Source organism: Pieris napi, chromosome 8, assembly GCF_905475465.1.
Source record: "Pieris napi chromosome 8, ilPieNapi1.2, whole genome shotgun sequence".
Taxonomy (NCBI): Eukaryota; Metazoa; Arthropoda; class Insecta; order Lepidoptera; family Pieridae; genus Pieris; species Pieris napi.
The window spans coordinates 13241268-13253601 of record NC_062241.1 but is presented as its reverse complement, the minus strand read 5'-3'; the positions used below and the strand labels follow the sequence as shown (position 1 = coordinate 13253601).

At 45.2% G+C, this 12334-nt stretch overlaps 2 protein-coding genes and 1 long non-coding RNA gene across 4 annotated transcripts; 2 read left to right on the top strand and 1 right to left on the bottom strand.

Annotated features, from left to right (window-relative positions):
- Positions 1-4198: 4198 nt before the first annotated feature.
- LOC125051536 lies at positions 4199-4975 on the top strand. Its single transcript, XR_007117297.1, has 2 exons — positions 4199-4567; positions 4826-4975. It is a non-coding gene; the product is annotated as an uncharacterized LOC125051536 (long non-coding RNA).
- A 1426-nt stretch (positions 4976-6401) lies between these two features.
- Positions 6402-8546, bottom strand: LOC125051534 (regulator of G-protein signaling 19). 2 transcript variants are annotated; one of them, XM_047651921.1, is made up of 5 exons: positions 8351-8545; positions 7968-8056; positions 7380-7388; positions 7173-7265; positions 6402-7104 (listed from the first exon to the last, which is right to left on the bottom strand). In XM_047651921.1, exons 2-5 carry the CDS (start codon positions 8054-8056, stop codon positions 6693-6695), a joined length of 603 nt encoding a protein of 200 aa, XP_047507877.1. In that variant the 5' UTR covers positions 8351-8545; the 3' UTR covers positions 6402-6692. The 2 variants fall into 2 exon arrangements, with proteins under 2 accessions (XP_047507877.1, XP_047507876.1); XM_047651920.1 differs by having other exon boundaries at positions 7968-8546.
- Positions 8547-8634: 88 nt separating this feature from the next.
- Positions 8635-12333, top strand: LOC125051533 (protein charlatan). Its single transcript, XM_047651919.1, has 4 exons — positions 8635-10507; positions 10577-11125; positions 11591-11835; positions 11911-12333. Exons 1-4 carry the CDS (start codon positions 9896-9898, stop codon positions 12278-12280), a joined length of 1776 nt encoding a protein of 591 aa, XP_047507875.1. The 5' UTR covers positions 8635-9895; the 3' UTR covers positions 12281-12333.
- Position 12334: the final 1 nt, after the last annotated feature.

Here is a 12334-nt window from a genome sequence, read left to right as displayed (position 1 = left end):
ATTTACACTCGGACCGGGAATCGAACCCGGAACCTCACACCCACCACGGTCACATACAAAGCCGCTTGGCTATGAGGCCCTTAAAAAGGAATGTCCAATTACTAACCACTTGTAATTGCCACCCTCGGCCTAGAGCGTATTGCTACGTTCTAAGCCTACACAGGAGTATCGATATAGTTGGGTGCCCACTGCACACTATAGAATCTCAACTGTGCCCACTATGTACGGTTTAAGCACTCGCCCGGCACCGTACAGCCCTACCAAAGGCCGAGAATAAATATAAATTTACACTCGGACCGGGAATCGAACCCGGAACCTCACACCCACCACGGTCACATACAAAGCCGCTTGGCTATGAGGCCCTTAACCTAACCTAACCTAACCTAACCTAACCTAACCTAACCTAACCTAACCTAACCTAACCTAACCTAACCTAACCTAACCTAACCTAACCTAACCTAACCTAACCTAACCAGTCGCAGTCGAACCGCCGTCGCGTAAGCAGCAAAACCGTTTAGCTCCGCAAACTAAAAATCCCAAAAATAGGATTTTTGTCGCGAAATAAACATCGCGATACATCATTTTGTGCGTCTCGCGACGGCGAATCTAAATATATAAATATTGTTTAATAAAAAGTGAATAAAAGTGACTAAAAAGTTCAAAAAACAACAAAAAAGTGAAAAAACAGTGACAAAAGTGAGTGCGACGCACGTATTTGATCGGTGACCTGTGCTTTTCTTCGCATCGCTGGATGCGCCTTGCTAAGCCGCATCTTTTGACACCAATCTTGGATTTTTACGGATAAAGGTTTTTGAGAAATTTAAATAAAATAAAAAAGGGGCGTGACCACTGGTCGGAGAATTAGAGCCGGCCCCCACAAGTGCTATACACCAAAAGACGCGGCTCAAAAAGACGAGTCGATTAACATAATTTTCTAAAATATATGCCTTGGGGAAAAAATTATATAACTGAAAAACCAAAAATAACCTAATAAAAAAACAACTTAAAGCTCAAAAACTTAAAAACTAAAGCGGTGACCCCCAATTTAAATAACGTCACTCGATAGAACTCACAAAGACGCGTCTGCTGAAGGGTCGCAAGGATTTTTACCATCAAAAATAAAAAAAAAAGTTACGACATAAAAACGCAAAAACCACGTGGCACGTGGTCGGCGAAATCCGAATTTTCTGGAAAGGTGCGATACGTCGTTGGATAGCCCTCTGCGAGCTGAACTTAACGACGGTTCGAACCAGAAGATCGGACCAACCCGAGCGGAGCTGCAGCGACGGGAAGAAACCAGGAAGAAAACACAAATATCTCGGGAACGGTTGGTTTTTTCGCGTTTTTAAGGGCAGATCAATATATTAATACATATTAATATATTGGTTTGTCCGCCTGGTCCGCCCCTACCAGGATCTAAATTCAAAATTTTTAAATTCAAAATTTTCAAAATTTATTAAAAATTTCTAAAACTTTTGAAATATTAAAATCTTTTGGCAGTTAATAACTCAAAAACGGTGCGTTTTTCGGCAATTTTGGCAGCGGACTTGTATACGTAGTATACGTATACTTAGCAAGTTTGGACGAATTATAAATAAATAAATTGCTATAGCCGCTAGCCACCCTATCATAGGTTCGGGGAGATTATTAATTAAACAAACGAATGCTCGAATAATACTGGATCTATATTTGAATAAATGTTCCTTAAATATTAGACACAGATCTATAGAATATAGATTATGTAGAGGTGACACCACACCTCCTATTCAAAAGTAACGAAAAAAAAAATATATATAAAATTATATTTAGATAATCATGTTACCATTGATATAATTAAGTATATATATATATAATATAATTTGGTCCGATTTTTATGTACGTATATAGTTGCGGACTGACCGTTTTTAATTATTTCTACGTTCGGGGTTACATCTCTTATGACCTTGTATGGTCCTAAATATATTGGGTTTAGCTTATTCCCTACTTTATTACGAACTAAAATTAAATCATTTGGTTGATACATAACAGTTTTAAAGTTATATTTCTGTTTTCTTTGCATTTTTCGATTTAGTAAGTCTCTTGCCTCTTTATGAGATAATTGAAGACGAAGCTTCAATTCTAATGGGTAATTGTCACAATTATAAACTGGATCTACACTAATAGTGTTTATGTTGTCTTCAAAATTGGATAACAATACTATATTGAAATGGGAAGTGGTTCGCAGTAGTTTATATGGTGATGTACCTAATCTGGAAAAAATTTATAAATTTTTAATAGATCGTGCCGATATATTGGAATCTTTGAATCAAAATAACAAGTTAGATATCAATGTTTCTAAACCTCGTTCAAGTGCGTTCTGCTTATAATAATAATTATAATACTACTAATCAATTTTAAAAACAAGGGCAGGGACAAGGAAATCAAATAAAAACATTTCTAAGTTATAAAAATAATAAAAATAAACAATTAAATATAAAATTTTCGTGTATAATTTGTGATAAGAATCATAAAATATATGATTATCCTACGTTCAAGGACAAAGGTTTAGATGAACGAATACAAGACGTAGTGAAATATAAACTATGTCAGATTTGTCTAAGGCAAGGTCATTCCGTAAATGATTGTCGTATGGGACCTTGTCGTGTGGCTGGATGTACGGAAAAGCACAACAGTATGCTGCATTGCTCATCGAACCCATCTACATCGAGCTCTCGTTCTAGAGACAGCCATTAAACAAATATATGCTAATGAAGACACATGTCACGTATTGTTGTCTACTGCTTTTATTGAGGTGTCGGATCCACTTGGGCAGCAAAAGATCAAGGTTCACGCGGTTCTATATTGTGGAAGACAAGCTTATTTTATAACGAAATCTTTGCAGAACAGATTGTCATTAAAGCCTAATCAAGTTGACACTCTACAGGTCATCGGCATTGGCAACTGTACAAGTAGTGTTACTGAAACACTACTTTAGAAAATATGAAACTTACTGAAAAAATTGAAATAACATTTAAGTTGCCTAGGAACATGCAGTTGGCTGATCCTAGGTTTGACCAACCTGCTCCAGTAGACGTCTGGATAGGTGCAGACTTATTCTGGGATATAATAAGGGATGGGCAATATTCACTAGGCAACTGTGGTCCAACGTTAAGAAATTCCCATTTAGGTTGGTTAATATGTGGTCCTATTTATTCAGCAAGGTTTAGCCATACAGTGTAATCAATGCCAAATGCCAAATATCATATCAACAGAATAAATTGGATAATTTGTTGATAAAGTTTTGGGTGATAGAGGACTTTCCCTATAACCCATTATGTAGGAAAAGTTACGAAGATAATGTTGCGACATTGCGCAACTTTTATACCAGGCGCATTTTTAAATTATAATTGTAAGGTGGGGCGACGTGCGCCATCACTTCTCTTTGTACTTGACTAGCGAAAGGTCATATAAAGAAATTAAACAAGTTTATACAAGAAGTCTAAAGAGTTTCATTTACCGGCCCAGTCATTCCCTAAAGAATGAACAGTCCTCAAAAAAAACAGGACAATTTGCCAACAGCTTATGGGAAGAATAACCGACAAGCATCCTGGCCTTGGCGGTCTTACCAGAGTCTATAGTGTAAAGAGTGGTGATAATATAGCAAAGCGATGCGTAACCAAACTACGTGCGTTGCCCATCGAAATAGATTAGTGCTATATAGTGGTTAACATTTATTATTTTACTATTGTTCTTACTTCTTTGTATAATTTCTTTCTGACCGCACCATATACCGATACCTTAATGAAAGTTGTAGAAGCAAACTCAAAGCATGTAAGCACCTATAAATTTTCTTAATTTGAAATGTGGTCGATAGTGGTTGTTTTGCGATTTTAAACCTAAAAACGTAGCCTCGATTATCTTTACGATTAAGATTAGTTGCCAATATACATTTACGAAGTAAACACGTGTTTCTCTTAATAATCCGCCGGCACGATCCAAACTGAATAATAATAATAGCTATCTAGAAAAGAAGTACCCGATGGCAAAAGTTTGAAAACGTCCGTTTCAATCTTTTCCCGTTGGGGTAAGATTGATATATAAAAAACAAACAATTACCTGTATCTTTGTTAAATAAAGGTATTTTTTTTACTAATGTCAGACGTGAGTTTTCAAGTCATTAAAAGCTATGGGCTTAAAACCGTTGGCGACATCTCACATTAATTTTAACGATTTTAGAAAAATGTCAATCTTTCCGTCACGTTTTCATCTTTACCCTATTTTGTAGTCGTATCTTTATTTTTTTATTTACTTATTTTCTCTATCTTGGAACAGATTAAACAATATGTTATTTATTATACGATAGAAAAGTGTAGTTTTTGCTCTATACTATGCAAAGCCATAAATTAGTACAGGTTAATATTTATTGTTCTACAAGAGGTTCAAACACAACTCTGCTCATCTCTTTAAAAACCGTTCAAGCTTCCCCCCACTCACCTTACATGGGATTTTGGGTCTAAGAAATATTAGTTTCCGCATAGTTTTATTCACTGCACTAAATCGACTACTGACGATGAAAAAAGTAAGCCAAGTAAGTATTGATTTGATTTGTTAAAATATTTTACATTGATTTTGTATTTTGTATACAAAAGTTTTAATAAAACTTACATTAAGATACTACACTGCACTTAAGTTTATCCTTTTTAAAGCTTTTATATGGTTTTTGAAGGTTTTCTATTGTTTGCCTTAACTTTACCATAAATATTGCTATCCAATATTGTTGTGTTAATACAGCTTCCACCAAACACATTTCTCTATTTGCACTTTAAACATAATCATTGTATTACAGCCATCAGTGGAAATTGTCACGTATGAGGTGGAGGATGACCAGTCTCAATGCTTACCATTCAGTCAATTATAAAAGCGTAACAGAATTATTGTTAAGAAGAAAAATCAAGCAGAGTAATGTATTTTAAATACAGTGGGACAAGTATAATTATTTTATGACAATTTTCATTGTTATTCTTGTGTTACTTTAAGTTTATTGTATAGGATAATTTATTTATATTTCTAAATATATTGTTATTATTATTATTGTATGAATAATACAATTATTAATTGAACATTATTCTATTATATATACATGCTTAAAAACAATATAATATTATTTATTTATTTTAAATTTACTTACCTGCACGTCATAGTATCAATTTATGGAGTAACTGCATGAATTACATTGCTTAGCAGAAATTTAGAATATTATATAATAAGCCTTATTATTTTATGCAGTTTAATTAATGAACAATATAATAAATTTCACATTTATTTTTATGACAAAATTAAACGTTCTACACACTGTTTATATCAGAAATAACGGTTCGGTGGCCATTGGGCACTATTTTATCTTAAATAAAAAGCCCTGAGTACATACTTCATTTCGATATATTCATAACATGAAGAAAGGCACACAGTTGTCAGTTGTAAGGATAAAGAGGAAATTAGTATATTAGACTGATAATCTTGATATTACCTACTAATACTTTGCCTTTAAAATAGTTCAGAATATGCACAAACACTCACTAAGAAATTTTAAAATTGAGGGTGTAACTAATAATTGGCAAAAACTGAGTGATGTGCTGAGTGACGCCACCACCTCCAGGTGAACAGATTTTGTAACGTGGCAGACCAAAACACAGAGGTAATCTTTTACCAGTCTGAAAACCAGTTCACAAACAATTGTTGCCAATAAATTCTGTCTTATTTCATTCATTCATTTTAATTCATTTTACATTCTCGCTCCTAGAAATTACAAATATGTCAACTATATTATATTATATTTCTTTAAAGTCATAATTTAATTTTAATACCTATAACATTTTCTTTAAACTCGTTCAAAGTCAGTAGACACGAAGCTCAGTTCGTCCTCAGTTTGTTGTAATCGAGAACATATCAACTTATGTCTTCGGGGCCTAATACTGCTTCTTAAAACGAGTTGCGTCAACGTCTTTTGAACCGTTATGTGTGGTCACATATGCATTTTTATAATGTCATAATAATAGGTTATTCATAATTGTTTTCATCTTACTTGTTTTCATCACGTTGAAGGGTTACAGCGGAGGGTTTAGAGAATTTAAACACAACTTTTGGTATAAGAAAATTTATATTTCTTATAAAAAATGGAGAATAGTTTCTTTGTATCGAGTTTAGTATTACTACTTTTAATTTTACGATACATTATTATGTATCTCCTTTTATTCTTTATTCTTAAGAAACATTTACTGCTCATATCGCCTCTCGTCGTACATAAATACTTTTAAGTGGCGAGTTCGCGGGCAGTTGCTAAAAAGTTACAATATTGAAACAGCCTTAGCGCCAATTTCATTTAGAAGATAAATCGAGAACTCGCACAGAATGAAACACCGAAATACATGAACAGATTTATTCGTTGACTCACTGGCAAACTTATTTGGTCCACCATTATTGCTTTCGAGCAATGCAGACGGGAGGGTTTCGTAGGGTGGAAGGGGGCGAGGGGAGAAGGGGCGAGAAAGGAAGGGGTCGGAGGGAAAGGGGCCGAGGGGCGCGGCGGAGTCGTCTCGGCGCCGCCCGCGCCTCTCTTTCGCGCGTCACTTACCTAACTATATACAAAATTAGTACCCGTTCAATGATAATTAACTACCTTACGTCGAAGTGGGAAGTACTATGTACACCGGGCGTCACTCAGAGTTCGCGGCGGGCAACCGGGCCAGCGCCTTGTAGAGCGGCGAGTTGACGAAGCGCGGGTAGGAGTCGCGGTGCATGAGCGTGTAGATCTGCAGCTGCGCCTCGTCGAAGGTGTGCGGCGTCGGCTCCACCATGTTGCGGTTGACCGTCTCTCGCACGCGCGAGTCCAGCGACACCTCCTTGGGCGACAGGATCGAGATGTAGTCCTCGTAGATGAAGCGCGCCTTCTCCTCCACGGCATCGGGGTCCGTCTCGCGCTTGAGCTCCTCGCAAGCCAGCCAGAACATGATGTTCTCCTCGGAGTACTCGCCGCGGAGAAAGTCGCGGAACACTTTGCGGCCGGCGGCGCTGCGCATCAACCGCTCGAACGACTCGCCCCAGCCGCGGATCTCGTCGAGCGTGGGCCTGCAACGATACGCAGGTGAGCGTGCGAGGGGCCGAAGGGCGGAGGAGCGCGAGGGGCGGCTACTCACGGCGCGTCTCCGTCGAGCAGCGGCTCGGAGGGCGAAGTGCCGGGGTCGCGCGGCTTCCTGCCGGGGCCGCCGTCGGGCCCGCGCGCCGCCAACCTGCACAGTCCCAGCTTTTATCGCTTACGCTCGTATTATAAGTCACACTTACCCACCACTTACGTCGCGCGTGTAGAAGGGAACGGGGGGTGAGGCGCCGAGGGCCGCACTTACCACTTAGCCCTGAAACGATACATCACATTTAGCTCATTGTCTCGAACGCTTCAAAGCAAATGGTCACTTGCCAAAGGAACAAGTGTAAAAAATGTGTAAAGCAACATATTTCACTAAAATAATAATCTAATATTAAAGAACAGAAAAATTGTGAAACAATATTCTTCCCATATATAATATTTTAAAACTACTCTAGGTTGTATTTTATGTTTTTTAAAATACATTTATCGAGGTGTAGAAAACTGTCAGTGACACAACACTGGTGTGTGTATGAAGGGCAACTAGGACGGAACTTAGTTACTTCAAAAGATATATAAAACGTTTGCCTTTCTAAACTATTTCACGCACGTTCGGCGCGTACGCGATCCATCCATCATCCGAGAATATTTTGTCGGTGACAAGTTTGCTCTTAAATTAAGACCAGGCGCCTAATTATTATTGGGAGGAAATGTAGTGCTTAGTGCTGTGTTATATTAGCCTTGGCGGTCGGGTCTGGACAGTAATAGTAGTGTTAAATTATATTTTTCAGCAGTTGACAATCGCGTAACCATATAAAACAAAAAGTGGGGGTACGGTGCGATTACCCACCAGGAGCAGGAGCAGCAACAGCACCAGCAGAGACAGCAAGGCTTAGCGGCGGCGGCGGCCGGGCCGCGCGGCACCGACACGCTGCACATCTGCAACGCATTGTTCTTCATTATTTACGCTTTCCACTAAACATGGCACCCTCCCATGATATCGTGGCGTGTGTATCATCAACTAGCGGCCTCAACGAGAGAGATAGAGAGAGACAGGGATATAAAATGTGTCATCTCACGGCCGAGGCCGATCTGCGCGCGCTCGTCAGCCTGCTCCGCGGGCCAGAAGACCCGCGCCACGCTCGTCTGAACCTAGAGTTGAGAAGAGGAAAGCGGGGCTCGCTGCGGTTCATGCGAACGTCGACACCGCTGTCTGATCGGGACGGGACATACCGACGGCTCCGGCCGAATTCGAAGACACCAGCGCTTCCTAGAGCGAATCCCCGGACAGCATGGCGGCAAACTCGCAGTCGCGATGCGTCGAATGGATATCGGCACGGCACGGCTTCACACGGCCCGCTTTAGGCGGGCTGGGCGGGCGGCGGGCCGGCCACGCCCGCGCTAGCGGCGTCGCGGGCGCGGCATGGCGCGGACTGACGGAAGAGGCCGCGGCCGGGGCGCGACTGACGCCGAACTCCGCCGCCCCCGCCGCGCACGCGCGTCGACTCCGCCGCGCAGGTCGATGAACTAGGCCCGCAGCGCGCCTACACTCGCCGCACACTCGCCGGCGCCTATCGATTTTGTACGAGCTCTTCGCGCCATCGGCCATTTTCATTCATGTCTGAAAACTATAGGCGCGTTGCGATGTTTTTATTGAAGTATTTGTTTAATCGGTAGGAAAATATAGTATGATAACTTATTCGGTATCGATACGGGCTAGGTGACTTCGTTCGTCGCGTAGGCGACAATTACTGTATATTTCGAGCTCAATTTAGTTAAATTAATCAGTTGATTACCTTGATTCTTAAATAATCATTACGTACCTATGTACTTACGTTCCTTGATAATTTTGAAATTTTTATGTTACGTTAGTGAAGCTTTGAAAAAATCGAATCACGATATATTTTTAATTAGCTGCGAAAAAACTAACTTAAGTAGGTCGTCGGTGCGTCTTAAATTTTTAATGTCCGTCCTAGCTGTCGATGTAGGCATGGTCGACTCTCGGGGGCTTTGTTAGGGGCGTTTAATTCATTCACGAGAACCACCCCCTGCCCCCATCGACCCATATTCTCACTACACCTAGTGCCTAACAGCGCTGTTATAGAAATAAGCAATCGGTAATCAATTTACCATTAGTATAGTCAAAATCAAAATACAGCAAATGTCGAGTGCACGGGTTAGTCGAACCATAATGCTTTCTTTTATGTACTTTTTCATACATTGCAGAATAAAAATGGATATAAGTGAAATATATACTTTGGTTGTGGAGTGCCAATAGTCGGGCAGACCTCGCCGATTAGGAATTTATTTTAGAAACAACTATGACGATTCTACCGATACCGATTGGGTAGTAGAACAGAACTGCATTCTTGTATTTTCATAGAGTTAATTTTAGTTACCAGTTATAATAAGGTTATTATATTAATATACTTTCTAGTGAAATTGAGTAGTAACTTATTCTCCATAGAAAAGGGAAAAGCTAGGTAAGCGTGGGTCGCGGGTCGATAGCGACGCGGCGGGCGGCAGGGGCTCGGGCGGTGAGGCGGACGGCGCGCGCAAAGGCGATCGATGTCGGCGCAGCCGGCCGCCGCCGCCTAGTTAGCTCGCACCCGCCGCGCGGCCAGCACCCGGCACCCGAACGAGTAGGCGGACCCCCACCCGCCTCCCGCATTTCGCGCCCGTGTCCCGATCGGGGCGACGCGTCGGCGGCCTCGCGGCGCGGCCGCGGCCGCCGACTCCGAGCCTTCCGCGTTCGCGCGGAGCCGCCGAAGGCCGAGAATGGACGGCGGCGCCGGCGTGGCCTCTCTCGCGATGGACTGCGAGGATATGTTCAAGGAGATAACCAAAAAGCTGTACGGCGAAGAGGCGACCGTCGGCGTCGGCATCAGCGGCGTCGTGGGCGTCGAGTTCCCGGCGGCCGAGCGCGAGCTGCCCGAGGACGAGATGCGGCCCGAGGAGCACATCACGGCCTGGGGCCTCGCCGCGCTCATGCAGAACGGCTTCCCGCCCCCGGGCATCCTTCAGGCCAACTTCACGCCGCGCACCGATCCCACGGCCGAGGACCGCTGGACGGCCGCCGAGGAGCCGCTGGCGTGGGCGCACTCGCGCATCGCCGCCTACAACCCAGCGCAACGGCTCTTCAAGTGCACCGAGTGCGAATGTGTCGGTTTTCTGGCGCGCGTCGCCGAGCATTGGCTCGGCACGCACTCGCAGGCGCGCGCCTTCCAGTGTCCGCTGGCCGGCTGCGGATTTGCCAGCGGATGGGCCCGCGCCGTTCGACACCATCTGGCGCGGGACCACCACTCCGACCCCGCGGCCGCCGACCACCTGCTCAGAGACAACCCCGCCCTCGACGATCTCACGCGCTATCTGCAGCGCCTCAAGACCAAGGTGTGTCACGCTCGCCTCTATGGCCCTGTCTCGTCGCCCGCGTCTCACCACGATCCCTCATAATTTCAGGTGGAAGCGGCTCGAACCGAGAGAAGATCGACGGGGAACGCCGGCGGCGTTAACGCGGGTGCCGGCGAGAGCCTCCCCGTCGGGGAGAGCGTCGCGGCGACGGCCGGCGGCAACGCCGCCGAGGTCGGCAAGCGGTACGCCTGTGGCTCGTGTCCGTACGCGACAGACCGCCGCGACCTGTTCACGCGCCACGAGAACATTCACCGCGATGAAAAACCCTTCCACTGTTATCTCTGTCAGAAACAATTCAACCGGGCCGACCACGTCAAGAAACACTTCCTTCGCATGCACCGCGATCAGCCGTACGACCTGAACCGCATCCGCCGGGCGAGCGGGAAAGGCGCGGCGGCGGGCGTGGTGTCCAGCGGCGCTGCGCAATATTCGGGCGGAGGCGGCAAGGCCGCGACGGAAGGCACAATGGGTTCACCGGTGGCGACTCAGCCCGACTGTCGACCCGCGCCGGTCAAGGCGGAACGCGCTCCGCTCGCCAAGGCCGAGAGCGCGGCCGCCTCCCACAAAACCGCCGCACCCATCCCCGTGCGGCGAAAAGTAAGCTCATCTATTCATCTAACTTCTTCGTCAGCCGCGGTTCGGTTTGTTGCAGAGCTCGATAATGAGACGGGTTTTAGACTTTAATGTCAAATATAATAACAAGTGTTTGCGAAAAACTCAAAAACTACTGCAAGGAAGTAAACATACGAGTACCACTACTAAACACTTATGAAAAGGTTCAGGTAGGGAAGGTATATAACATTTTTCAAGATGTACGCCAAGGCCACAGTTTCTGGCGTACAATCATAGTCGGTTCCAGAGATATGCTTACCTATCTACATCCTAAAGATATCTTTTTATAATGAATTCATGTGAGACTAACTTTTGTTTGAACAAGTATATATATAATGTTTACAAACGCAACTTTGGCAGTAAGTAATTATTTTATTTATTTATAAATACATAAAAATCCATCCGTCGAGTCACTCCAAACGGATAACGGAGAATGGTAATCGGTTAAAGCCTCAGAGCGAGCGGCGCTATGCGTGCTGCTACTGCGCGTGGTCTGGCGTGGACAACTGGTGCCTCAAGCGGCACCTCAACACGCACCTGAAGCCGTTCGCGTGCGCGCTGTGCGAGTACAAGGCGGCGCGCGCCGAGCGACTGGCCACGCACGTGCACAAGGTGCACAACAAGAAGGCCTGCGCCAAGTGCCCCTTCCTCGCCGACGACGCCGCGCACCTCGCCGCGCACCTCCGCGACCACCAGTGCGTATCCGCCACGTCCGGCGCCCGGAACCCTGAGCCCCCCACGCACTCACGCGTCTCTCTTTGTGTCCACAGTCACGTCGAGAACCGCAACCTCAAAGTGCCGAGCGGCGTGGCGCGCGGCGGCTTCCCGAGCGGATCCCAGCCGAGCGGCGGCGGCGTCGCCGGCGCGACCGCCGGAGGCGTCCCGTCCGCGGCGGCGGGGCCGGCCGCGGGCTCGGCGCCGGGCGGCGGTCGGCGGAGGGAGACGCGCGCGGCGGGTGCGGCGCGGCTCTTCGGCTACCTGGAGGCGTCGGACGGCTCGGGCGACGAGTACGAGCCGCCGCCGCTAAGCGACTTCGGCGCGCCGCCGCCGCCCTACGCGCGCGACAAGGAGAACGCCGCGCCGCCGCCGCCGCCTCAGCTGCACCACGCGCTGCACCACGACCACTGCCTGCGCTACTGATCGTCGGAGGCGTCGTCCGTTTCGTTCGCTTAATAAATTATTATTCATTACCAG

What these genes read in the sequence shown, in the direction of transcription:
- LOC125051534 (XM_047651920.1), bottom strand. Translation starts at nt 8,077, where the DNA reads ATGAAGAACAATGCGTTGCAGATGTGCAGCGTGTCGGTGCCGCGCGGC. An exon ending in CTGCTCGACGGAGACGCGCC is followed by an intron (nt 7,105 to 7,172) that starts GTGAGTAGCCGC and finishes GTATCGTTGCAG; the next exon opens with GCCCACGCTCGACGAGATCC.
- LOC125051533 (XM_047651919.1), top strand. Translation starts at nt 9,896, where the DNA reads ATGGACGGCGGCGCCGGCGTGGCCTCTCTCGCGATGGACTGCGAGGAT. An exon ending in CCATCCCCGTGCGGCGAAAA is followed by an intron (nt 11,126 to 11,590) that starts GTAAGCTCATCT and finishes AATCGGTTAAAG; the next exon opens with CCTCAGAGCGAGCGGCGCTA. An exon ending in GCGCACCTCCGCGACCACCA is followed by an intron (nt 11,836 to 11,910) that starts GTGCGTATCCGC and finishes TTGTGTCCACAG; the next exon opens with TCACGTCGAGAACCGCAACC.